The sequence below is a fragment of the Hemicordylus capensis genome, chromosome 4, assembly GCF_027244095.1.
Source record: "Hemicordylus capensis ecotype Gifberg chromosome 4, rHemCap1.1.pri, whole genome shotgun sequence".
Taxonomy (NCBI): domain Eukaryota; kingdom Metazoa; phylum Chordata; class Lepidosauria; order Squamata; family Cordylidae; genus Hemicordylus; species Hemicordylus capensis.
In genome coordinates, this window is record NC_069660.1 from 322,245,014 (window position 1) to 322,257,017 (window position 12,004).

Below are 12,004 nucleotides of genomic sequence, written 5' to 3' on the forward strand. Positions count from 1 at the left end.
GTCTGCCTACCTCGCAAATGAGGAAGGTGCCCCAGGCCCCTGCTCGTCTTGGCGACCCTCTTCTGCACCTTCTCCAGTTCTACAATGTCCTTCTGAAGATATGGTGACCAAAACTGTACACAGTACTCCAGATGTGGCCGCACCAGAGATTTGTATAAGGGCATGATAATACTAGCGTTCTTATCTTCAGTCCCCTTCCCAATGATCCCTAGCATGGAATTGGCCTTTTTCACAGCTGCCACGAACTGAGACGACACTTTCAAGGAGACCCCAAGATCCCTCTCCTGGTCGGTCACTGACAGCTCAGACCCCATCAGCGTATATGTGAAGTTGGGTTTTTTTTGCCCCAAATGGCATCACTTTACACTTGCTTACACTTGAACTGCATTTGCCATTTCGTCACCCACTCCCACAGTTTGGAGATCTTTGGGGGGCTGCTTTGGATTTCACTACCCTAAATAGTTTAGTGTCATCTGCAAATTGACTCAATTTGACTGCAAATTGCGGCTTCCCACGCGTTTCTCTGCTTGGAAGTGCTTTCACGTGGGCGACTCGTAACGTCTGAGGCAGCCCTCTCGGTCGCCGCCACACTCTCTCGGCGGGGTTCGCCGGGGGACGCTAGTTCCAGCCCGCCAGGGGAAAGCCAAGGCTCATCCGGAACAGGCGGGGTGGGGGGGGGGGGCCTGCGCCCGCCCGAGGATCCCAGCGAAGGCTACGGAGAGGCGCGGCGGCGGCGTCAGGAATGCTCGGAGCCAGCGGCGCCCAGCGGAGTTTGCTTGGCGCGCCCTCCGCCCTGGGTGGAGCTTCGCGCCCGTCCGCTCCGAGGTGAATCAGGTGCCGGGCGAGCGTCGGAGGGCGGGGAGGGACGGGAAGAGGCGGCGGCGGCAGCGGCACCACCACCCCCGGCGCCAGCCAGAGCGCGACCCGCCGCCCGGGCTCACCTGGCAAGGTAAGGCACAGGCGGGGCGACCCGCCGTCGGAGGGCAGGCGGGCTCGCCGGACGCAGCAGCCTGGGAGAGGGCGCGGGCGGTCCCGCCTTGCCTCCTCGGGGGGCTCCGGGGGGGAGGGGGCAGCTCGCCCGCCCCGGCCAGCCGGGCTGGGGGCGCAGCGCTGCCTGGGTGAGGCGGCCGCCCCCTTCTCGCCGCCGCCGCCGCCGCCGCCCTAGTTTGCCGTGGGCGGAAGGGGGTGGGGCCGGCCGGCCACTGACTGGGCAGCCCCGTGTCGGGCAGGCCCAGTGGGGGGCGGGGGCGGGGGCAGCCTCCTCGGGAGCTGGGTGGGGCCGTGACCCCGGCGAGGGCTCCGAAGCTGGACGGCAGCTCTGCCCGCGCAAGAGGCTCCTCCTCTGCACCGAGGTGCTGCCCGTTTCTTTGCAACAGGCAGATGAAGTTTGATGGGGTCCAGCCTAGTCGGGTCCTCAGGGCGGGGAGGCCTGTGCCGTGAATGGTTTTTACAGGCTATATCCGGCTCTGCCTCCAAGGCGCCCAGGGCGGTGTGCTACGCACTTGAGTAGGCCAGGCCGCGAGAGAAGGGACTGGCCCAGAGTCACCCAGCTAGAATCATGGCGGAGTGGGGGATTTGAACTCGGGTCCCCCGGTCCTCGTCCAGCACTCGAACCACTACACCGCACCCTTGGAAGGCTCTGGCCTGGCTGTGGCGTCTCCCCCACTCTGGGACCAGCCTGGCAGCTGCCGCCGCCACCTGGGTTCTTGCCCCCCCCCCCCGCTGACCCAGAGGCCGCTGCTGCCTCTCAAGTGGCCGGTGCAGCTGAGCTTGACCCCTTCAGACTGCAGGTGGAGCCGCGGCGGAAGTGCTTGTGTGTTGGGAAGAAGGTGGGGGGTGGCTCCTGCCCCCCCCCCGTCTTGTTTTCTAGCGGTGTGTGCCTGCCTGTTGGCGTGGGGAGCGTTTGGGGCCGCAGGTTGTGACGAGCCAGGCTGAGCACCACACCTGCTCCTTGTGAGAAGGAGGAGGAGGCCGGAGTGCAAGTGGGGAGCTGCCTGGGAAGCAGGAAGCGCCCTTCAGCGGAGCCAGAATGATCCCAGGAGGAGGGTCTGCGCTGACTGGCAGCGGCTCCTCAGGGTTGGGGGGTGAAGGGCCCCCCCCGGATTGGAGCGGGATGGACTCTCCGCTCTCCTCCTGCGCGAGGCCCCTCCCCTCCAACAAGGGGCCTTTCTAAGCAGGGCTCGGCTCGCTCGCCCTCTGCCGCCAGCATCTCCGGGCTGTGTTCTGGGGGGCGGGGGCGGGGGGGCCGCCGGGCGGAGGGAGAGGCGCAGCCCTTCCTGCCCCCCCCCGTGGCCTCTCAGGGCCCTCCCTGGGCTCAGCTTGGGCTCTGAAAGCTGCCCTGGAGGATCTCCCCGGAAAAGGGGGGCCACATTCTGTGGGGCGCCCCCTGCGTCCTGATCAGCCCAGGCCCCTGGCCATGGCCTCCCTGGGTTGGGCCCTGCTTCCTTCCCACCCCCCTGCACAAGAGCCTTCTTGGGGCAGGTCACAACTGGCTCTGCCGGGACCAGCCCCCAGCCCCACACCCCCCCCCCGCCCCCGCTGCAGGGAAAGGCTGCAGAAGCGGCTTGTGGCTCATGGGGCGGGGCGGCCCCCTCTCCGCAGCGCACAAGCCCTGCCCTACTCCCGGGCAAGCCTGTGGGGCTGGGCGTGGATGCGGTGGCGCCAGCCGCCCACCCTGCCGTGGGGCTCGGGGGTGGGCCACAAGCTGCCTCTCCTGCTGGGGCCCTCGCGGAAGGGAAGTGGGGCTGCGGGAGCCCCCTGGGCCTGCCCCCTTGCGCGCGCAGCTCTCCTCAGACACGCCCGGCCCGGGGAACAGGGCTTGTGTGCGCACGTGTGGGGGGAGAGCGGGGGGGAGGAGGGAGGGGGGGAGGAGGAGGAGTCCCCGCAGGCAGGCAGGCGGGGCGTGTTGGAGGGGCCCGGGAGGGCTGGCTGGCTGGCTGGCTGTTGGGGCAGCTTGGCCTCCCCCCCCCCGAAGGGGCAGGAGCTTCGCTTCCCCTTGGCCAGCTGGGCGGCCCCCCGGAAGCCCACCCTTGGGCAGTGGGGCAGCCACCCCTGGGGTGTGTGTGTCTGTGTGTGTGTGCTGCAGCCGCCTCCTGCACGGGGCAGCAGTGGGCTGGGCGAGGAGGGGGCCTCCAGGGAGCTCTCTGCTGCCGCTGCCCCCCCCTTCCCCCAGCGCGGCGAGAGGCTGCAAGGCCGGGATGGCCGGGCAAGGTGCCGCCGCCGCTGCCGGCCCTTCCTGGGAGGAGAAGCTCGGCAGCCCAGGGCCAGAGCCCAGCAGGGCAGAGGCCGCCAGGGGCTGCCCCTCGCCTGGCCGCCAGCAGACAGATGCGGCTCTCCAGGGCCCCCTCCTCTGCCTGCCTGTGCAAGCTGCGCTCCCGCCCTGGGGCCGCCTGGCTCCCCTTCCTTGGGCGGGGGGGGGGGGAGAGGCCAAGGCTGTCCCTTTGCTGCGGCTGCTGCTGGGAGGGAGGGACCCCCAGCCGTGCGCAGGGCTGGAGCTGGTGGGGCAGCCCCTTCTTCCTTCCGCCGGGCGCGGCCCGCTGAGCCAGGCTTGACTCCCGCGGCAGCCCTCCAGGGGCCGGGCGTGTCTGGAGCGGTCCAGCCGGTCTGGCAAGGGCAGGCTCGGTTGAGGGCAGGGGCAGGCTGGCAACCCACGGCAGCGCCAGTGCCGGGCCGGCAGCAGCAGGTAGCAGCAACGGGCTCAGCCGGGGCAGGGAGGAGGTGGCAGCAGCAACAGCCGCCGCTGAGCCCAGCAGGGACCAGGCCCTGCTCAGAGGCCTCCTGCTCATCCAGCAGGGCTGTTGGATATGTGGAATATGGGTCGGCCTAGCAGACTCGTCGGGGCTGGGAGGGTTCGAGGAGGAGCACAGGCGGGGCAAGGGCCGAGGAACGGAGGATCCCCGCTTGATAGGGCCGGGCTGGTGGGGTCACGGACTGGCCCCCTTCCGGGAGCCATCTGTGGACACCCCTTGGGGGATGCTCCTTTGGGGCCCAGGCTGGGCAGTGCAGAGCAAGAAAGGCAGACGCAGGGTGGGGCAAGCGAGGCCGCGCTGGCTTGCACCCCAGAGATGGGGGCCGGGGGGAGGCCGTCAAGGAAACTGGCCGACATCCAGACTAAGAGCTGCATGGCGGGGGGGGGGGGGGCAGGCGGGATGCTTCCTCCTGCGTGCAGAGGGGAGGGGCCCGTTTCCAGCCACTCCCTTCTGCAGCCTCCTCCTCTTGTCTGGGCCCCCAACCCACAAGGCAGAGTTTGGAGGGAGGCCACCCTTGTTGGGAGGTTCAGCTGCTGCTTTTTGTGCCTGGAGCATTTTGCTGCTCTTCAGAGGCAACGGTAGCATTAGTAACACCATGTCAGGTTTTATATTCTAAATCACCTACAAGATTCCAAAAGTCATGATGGGGCGGAGGAAGGAGCAACAATGACAACATTTATATTCCGCCTTTCAACAAAAGTTTCTAAAGCAGTTTACACAGAGAAATAATAAAACAAATAAGATGGCTCCCCGTCCCCAAAGGGCTCACAATCTAAAAAGAAACACAAGATAGACACCAGCAGCAACAGTCACTGGAGGGACACTGTGCTGGGGGTGGAGAGGGCCAGTTCCTCTCCCCCTGCTCAATAAAGGGAATCACACATTTAAAAGGGGCCTCTTTGCCCAGTCAGCAGGGCACCCTGACTTTTGTTTAGGGTTAACCTTAAGCAGGAGGCTAGGCAGCAAGGTCCTTTTCAAATGAGCGCTGGTGAAATAAAGAGAACTTCAGACAAGATATTTAACAGGCGATATTTTAGCAATGGTGGGCATCTCTCTCTTCTCATGTTTCCCTTCCCTTAAGATGTATGATAGCTTGTAAAAACAACCTGGGGAATTTTCTCAAATAGCATAGTTAATACAACACAGGAGACGGTTGCTTTAGCGTATACACGTAGATACATATACTTTTTTCCCTTTAATAGATTGATAATTTAAATAACTTGGTAGGGCTTTAGTATTTTTTCAGTTTTGCACAAGTATATGTTGGTCAGTAAAGGGATATGAAGAAACCAACTGATCTTCCAATATTTCTTGATCCAGTATGTTACTAATTTTGTATGTTTTGATAAATGGAAAAGCACCTTTTGTGAACTATAGGTTTGACTGATTGCTGTTTTATAATTCTGGACTATTTCTTGATATTGTGTTAATTTTAGAGTTGCCTCTGAAGAAGTGCAAATCCGCCAAAGACATCAGGCACTTTCTGAATATTCCAACCAACAGTTTCTGTTTTCACCTTGGGCCCCACCCTCTACCCCTTCTTGGCACCTGCGAGGCTGCTGTCGAAAAGGCTCTTGAGGAAACGTAGTTATGGGGTTAGGGGACGGCTGGTCTGTTTATGGGGGGAAGCAAAGAGGACATAAGAGCAGCCCTGCTGCTGGATCAGGCCCAAGGAGGCCTTTCTAGTCCAGCATCCTGTTTCACACAGTAGCCCACCAGATGCCACCAAGAATCCCACGAGCAAGAGGTGAAGGCATGCCCCCCCTCCTGCTGGTTAGGGTTAGGGTGCCCCCTCCCCAGCCATCACTCCCCTGTAACTGGTATCGAGAGGCATCGTGCCTCTGAACCTGGAGGTGGCCTATAGACATCAGGACTAGTAGCCATGGATAGACCTGTCCTCCCTGGATGGGTCTAAGCTCTTTTTAAAGCCATCCAAGCTGGTGGCCATCACCACATCTCATGGCAAAGAATGTTCGTCCTCTGAGCTGATTAATTATGCACTGTGTGGAAAAGGACTTCCTCTTGTTGGTCCTAAATTTCCCGACCTTCAGTTTCATGGGGTGACCCCTGGTGCTAGTGTAGTGAGAGAGGGAGAAGAATTTCCCTCTGTCCACCATCACCACTCCATGCATCATTTTATACACTTCGATCCTGTCTCCCCTTAGTCGCCGCTTTTCCAAACTAAAGAGCCCCAGGTGTTGTAGCCTAGCCTCATAAAGAAGGTGCTCCAGGCCCTCATCATTTTGGTTTCCCTCTTCTGCACCTTCTCCAGTTCTACAATATCCTTCTTAAGATATGGTGACCAAAGCTGTATGCAGTACTCCAGATGTGCTCACACCTTAGAGCTGGAATAAATGGACAATTCCTTGCTAGGGATCATTGGGGGGGGAGGGCGGAGGGGGATGACTGAAAATAAAACTGCTAGTATTATAATGCCTTTATACAAATCTCTGATGCAGCCATATTTGGAATACTATGTATGGTTTTAGTCTCCATATCTCAATAAGGATATTGTGGAGCTGGAAAATATTATATTTATAATATATTTATTATTATTATTATATTATATTATATATCCTAATATTAGAATAAGGTAAAGTGTGCTGTCAAGTTGGTGTCGACGCCTGTGGTTTGACGCTCTGTTGAACCTTAAGAGTCCTGTGGTTTTCTTGGTAGAACACAGGAGGGATTTACCATGGCCTCCTCCCTCACAGTATGAGACGATGATGCCTTTCAGCATCTTCCTATATTGCTGCTGCCCGATATAGGCATTTCCCATAGTCTGGGAAACATACCAGTGGGGATTCGAACTGGCAACCTGTGGCTTGCTAGTCGTCATTTCCCCGCTGCTCCAGTTGGTGGCTGCGCCATTAGGTACCCATATAGAAATCTGGGGTCCATCCACATTTAAAGTATTGTATACAGTTCTGGCCGCTATATTTCAGAAATGACATAGAATTGGAAAAGGTGCAGAAGTCGGCCACTAAAATGATCAGGGGCTGGAGCAGCTTCCTTTTGTGGAAAAGCTGCATGTTATTCATTAGACTCATTAGAAAAATGACTGAGCAGGTGCGTAACTGAAGTGTATAATCTTATGCATGGTATGGGGGAGGCAGATGGGGACCCCCCCCCTTCACAGCACTAGAACCAGGGGTCATCCCATGAGACTGATTAGCAGGGAATTTTGGACCCACTGAACGAGGGACTTTTTCACATAATGCATAATTAAGCTATGGAACTCTCTGCTATGGGATGTGCTGATGGCCATCAGCTTGGATGGCTTTAAACGGGGCTTAGACCAATTCATGGAGAACAAGTCTATCAATGGCTACTAGTCCTGATGGCTACAGGCCACCTCCACCTCCAGGAGGCCTCAGAATCCCAGTGGTGGGAGAGGGGGCCCCCGTGCCTTCATTTCCTGTTTGTGGGCTTCTTTGGGAAACAGAATGCAGGCCTAAAGAGACCCTCAGTAAAGGGGGGGAAATATTTCCTTTAGAAATGGGAAGACCTGCTCAAATGACGAGAACAGAAAGGAACACAAACTCTGGCAAAAGAAATGCAAGGTGACAATAAGGGAAGCGAAAAGAGAGTTTGAGAAACATTTAGCTAAAAGGATCAAGGAGAATAACAAAAACTTCTTTAAATACACCAGAAGCAGGAAACCTGCCAGGGAGCTGGTTGGACCGTTAGATGATGAGGGAGTGAAAGGGATTGTTAAGGAGGATATGGAGATTGCAGAGAAGCGAAACGTGTTCTTTGCATCTGTCTTCACGGCAGAGGGCACTGAGTGTATACCTGTGCCTGAACCGAGCTTCTCAGGGATTGAGAGTAAAGAACAGTTCAACAGAGATGACAATGTTCTAAATGGTCTGGAAAAATTAACAAATTAACAAGGCCAGACTGAATCCACCCAGGGGTCCTTAAATAACTCAAATGTGAAATTGCTAACTTCCTTGCAAAAATATATAACTTATCCCTACACTCAGGCTCTGTATCAGAAGACTGGAAAGCAGCCAATGTAACACTAATTTTCAAAAGAGGATCCAGGGGGATCTGGGAAATTACAGTTTAGTTAGCTTAACATCTGTTCCGGGCAAATTGATAGAAAGCATCCTCGAAGATAAAATTGTTAAACCTATAGAAGAACAGGCCCTGCTGGTGAGAACCAGCATGGCTTCTGCCAAGATAAATCTTGCCTCACCAAACTTTTGGAGTTCTTTGAGAGTTTCAACAGGTGTGTGGATAAAGCTGATCCAGTTGACATAGTATACCTGGACTTCCAAAAAGCTTTTGACAAAGTTCCTCATCAAAGACTCCTGAGGAAACTTAGCAGTCATGGGATAAGGGGACAGGTACATGTTTGGATTGTTAACTGGTTGAAAGACAGGAAACAGAGGGTAGGTATAAATGGAGAGTTTTCACAATGGAGGGAAGTAAGAAGTGGGGTCCCCCAGGGACTGTATTGGGACCGGTGCTTTATAATTTATTCACATATGATCTAGAAGAAGGAATAAGTAGCGAGGTGGCCAGATTTGCAGATGATACCAAACTCTTCCGGGTAGTGAAATCCAAAATAGATTGGGAGGAGCTCCAAAAGGATCTCTCCAAACTGGGGGAGTGGGCGACAAAGTGGCAAATGCGCTTCAGTATTGGAAAGTGTAAAGTGATGCACATTGGGACGAAAAACCCCAACTTCAAGTCTACGCTGATGGGATCTGACCAGGAGAGGGATCTTGGGGTCGTGGTGGGCAGCTCGTTGAAAGTGCCGACTCAAGGTGCGGCAGCTGTGAAAAAGGCCAGTTCCATGCTAGGGATCATTAGGAAGGGGACTGAAAATAAAACGGCTAATATTAACATTCCCTTATACAAATCTCTGGTGCGGCCACATTTGGAGTACTGTGTACAGCTTTGGTCACCATATCTTAAGAAGGACATTGTAGAACTGGAGAAGGTGCAGAGGAGGGCAACCCAGATGGTCAGGGGCCTGGAGCTTCTTCCTTACAAGCAAGGCTATAACACCTGCGGCTTTTTCGTTTAGAAAAAAGAGGACACTGACAAAATCAGTGTAGATATGAGCTGGAACATGGGAAGCTGCCATCTACGGAGTCAGACCCTTGGTCTGTCTAGCTCAGTCTTGTCTTCACAGGCTGGCAGCGGCTTCTCCCAGGTTGCAGGCAGGAGTCTCTCTCAGCCCTCTCTGGGAGATGCTGCTGCCAGGGAGGGGACTGGGGACCTTCTGCAGGCAAGCAGGCAGGGGCTCTTCCACTGAGCTGTGGCCCCATCCCCTCAGGGGAGTATCTCACAGTGCTCCCCCATGTGGTCTCCCACTCAAATGCAACCTAGGGCAGACCCTGCTTAGCAAAGGGGACAATCCATGCTTGCTACTGCAAGACCAACTCTCCTCCCAGCTGCTTTGACTGCAAATGGGTCACAGTGGTCAGGCAAAGGTTCCGTTTGGTGGTCTCTGGAGCCCTCACTTAGGAGCTCTGGACCACTCCCCAAAGCTCCACTGGATGAAATTGAGAGGATGCAATAGTGGTGGTCAAGTCAGGTTCCTTTGCTGCTCTCACTGCCACTGAGGAGGACCTAAGATGGGTCCTTGCCTGGGCTTGCTTGGATGCCCTCTGGGCTGGCTGCACCAGCAATGCGCAAACTGTCCGCCAGCCGACTCAGGGTGCTGCTGCTGCTGCCGCAAGGAGGCCCGTGGTGGGTGCCCGTTGCCTCACAGAGACGACGCCCCTCCTCTGGCAGCTCCGTTGGCTGCCACTGGGCTTCTGGGGGTCTTGACCTGGAAAGGTCTGCTTGGCTTGGGGCCTCTTGGACTGGATCGGCCCCGACGGATCTGCCCGGACTCCCCGTGCAGCCTGAGACTGGAGGGGCCCTGGCACTAGGCAGGTCCCTTGGGGTCATGGCCCCTCGGTTTTGCAATGCCCTTTTGGAGGCGCTTCGAGGTCTCTTTCTTCCCTTGGGTTTGGCCCTCCTCTTTAGAGAAGCTTCTTAATGTTTTTATCCACCGTCCGTTGGATTCTTAATTTTGGTTTTAGCTGGTTTTTACCAACTTTATACTGTTCTGCTGCCTGGTTATTTCCCTTGTTTGATTGTGATGGTGTTGCTTTGGAGGGCCTCCCCAAGCAGCATCATGTGAGAGGGGCAGGATGTCAATATTTAATGCCTTGCAACCGTGCAGACGGGAGAGCCCCCCTCTTCCAGAAGCCATGGCGACAGAGGGAGAGGTCTGCAAAGTGGGGGGGGGAGTCGCCATCGCGCTGGTGCTGGCTGCTCTGACACGAAGGTCTCCTGTACTGCAGGGGGGTGCTCAGGTGAAAATGATGAGGTGCCGGTCACAGGTCGGGGAGGCTCCGCCAAGTAGCCCAGGGGCGCCACAGGGAAGGACGTGTGTCGCTTGCCTTGTGGGATGGAGCAGGCACTGTCCCGCACATGGACACCCTGAGGCTTGGGCGGCCAGACACCCATGGAAGACGCTTCTCTTGCTTGGAGAAGAGATCGCCATGCGAGAGAGATCACCTTTTCTCTACAGCAAACGATGCCCTTTATTGCTGGGACGGGGGTGTCTGGCTCCGCCTGGGAACGTGTCCCCTCGTGCCTTGCTGGGCCGTGCCAAGGCTTGGTGTCTGACAGTGCCAGAGGGCAGAGAATGTGCCCACGTGGAGATTGGCCATCTCCCTGGCTCGCTCTGGAAAGGACTCGGGCTCCCTGCTCCAGCGCCTTGCCTGTGGAGGAACAGTGTATCCTGGGGGGCCAGGCCCCGGGCACTCCTGGTGTTCAGTGGGAAAGGCCTTCTCTGTGTGTGTGTGTGGGGTGTGTGTGTGTGTGTGTGTCCCTGGGTGCAGCAGGGACGGTTTGTGCTTTCTGCAGAATGGGAGTTGGGTCCCAGAGTGGGGCCATATCTGGGGTGTGCAGGGGCCCCAGCTTAGGCAACCAGGCCAGAGGGCCCCTGCACGCTCCCAAAATGGCGGCACTGGTGGTGCTGGCTGAGTGGAGGAGGCGTGAGTTCCCACCCGCCCCTGCCCCGGGGGTCTGACCTGGCTCTCTCTGGTGGTCTCTCCGCAGTGCCCACCCTCCGCAGTCGCCATGGCTCGCCGCTCCCAGAGTTCCTCCCAGGGCGACAACCCCCTGGACCCCAACTACCTGCCGCCCCACTACAAGGAGTCTTACCGCCTGGCCCTCGATGCGCTGGCGGAGGAAGGCCCGGAGAGCTACCTGCGCTTCCTGGCGGAGGAGGGCGTCCCGGAGTTCCTCTGCCCCTCCGAGGTGGACCACATCACCCAGCACCTGCAGCAGCCCCAGTCTGCCCCCCAGGAGGGCGGGGGCAGCACGGACTCCGGCCCCCACGACACGGACATGGATGGCTCCTCGGGGACGTACTGGCCCATGAACTCGGACCTTGCCGTCCCGGAGCTGGATCTGGGCTGGCCAATGGTCTTTGGCTTCCGGGGGACGGAGGTGACGACGCTGGTGCAGCCCCCACCTCCGGACAACCCAAGCATCAAAGAGGAGGCGCGCAGAATGATCCGTGCTGCACAGCAGGTGAGAGCTCAGGGGGTGAATTGAGGGGGGACCCGGTGGGGCAGCAGCCCGCCCCAAACCCTGGGGCCAAAAGGCAGCTCCAGGAATAGGCCGTTTCTCATCCCACCCCCTCCTCGTGGGCTCCGTGACTGCCCTGCCCTCAGCGCTAGGAGAGGGCCCAGAAGGGTCTGCCCTGGTGCCCCATGCAGCCCCCCGCCTGTCTTGCACGCCCCGCCCCCACCCAGGGGAGCTCAGGGCAAGGAATGGGGTGGCCCAAAGCCAGAGCCCCGCTTGAGCCCCACAGGACCAGGCTTCGGAGAGCATGCCGGTGGAAGCCAGCGCCCCATTGACCTCCCTGCCCCCCAGAGGCATGCATGGAAACTGTAAGGATCCCTGTTGGCGCTCAACTCCCCTTGAAAGCAACCTGGAAGCTGCCGTGTAGCCCAAACTGGTAGGAAGGGAGGGAACCGTGCAGGACGAATACGGCGAATCTTTATATATATTGCTTTTCAACAAAGTTCCCAAAGCGGTTTGCATAGATATAAATAGACAAATAAAATGGCTCCCTCTCCCCAATGGGCTCCCAATCTAAACAAGAAACAGAAGAGAGACCCCAGCCACAGTCACCGGAGGGATGTTGTGCTGGGGACGGAGAGGGCCAGTTGCTCCCCCCCTGCTCAGTCAAGAGAGTCACCACTTTTAAAAGGTGCCTCTGTGCTCAATTACAG

At 57.7% G+C, this 12,004-nt stretch overlaps 1 protein-coding gene across 3 annotated transcripts in view; it reads left to right on the forward strand.

Moving 5' to 3' along the window:
• Positions 1 to 570: 570 nt before the first annotated feature.
• FAM83H (family with sequence similarity 83 member H) overlaps positions 571 to 12,004 on the forward strand; it is a 32,105-nt gene continuing 20,671 nt past the window's right edge. The window contains exons 1-2 of one of the 3 annotated variants that reach the window (XM_053245743.1): positions 571 to 825; positions 10,821 to 11,297. In XM_053245743.1, coding sequence (XP_053101718.1) covers positions 10,842 to 11,297 — 456 coding nt within the window. In that variant the 5' untranslated portion in view covers positions 571 to 825; positions 10,821 to 10,841. Of the gene's footprint in view, positions 950 to 4,189; positions 4,792 to 10,820; positions 11,298 to 12,004 lie in introns of those variants that run through there. The other 2 variants (XM_053245742.1, XM_053245741.1) reach the window with 2 other exon arrangements.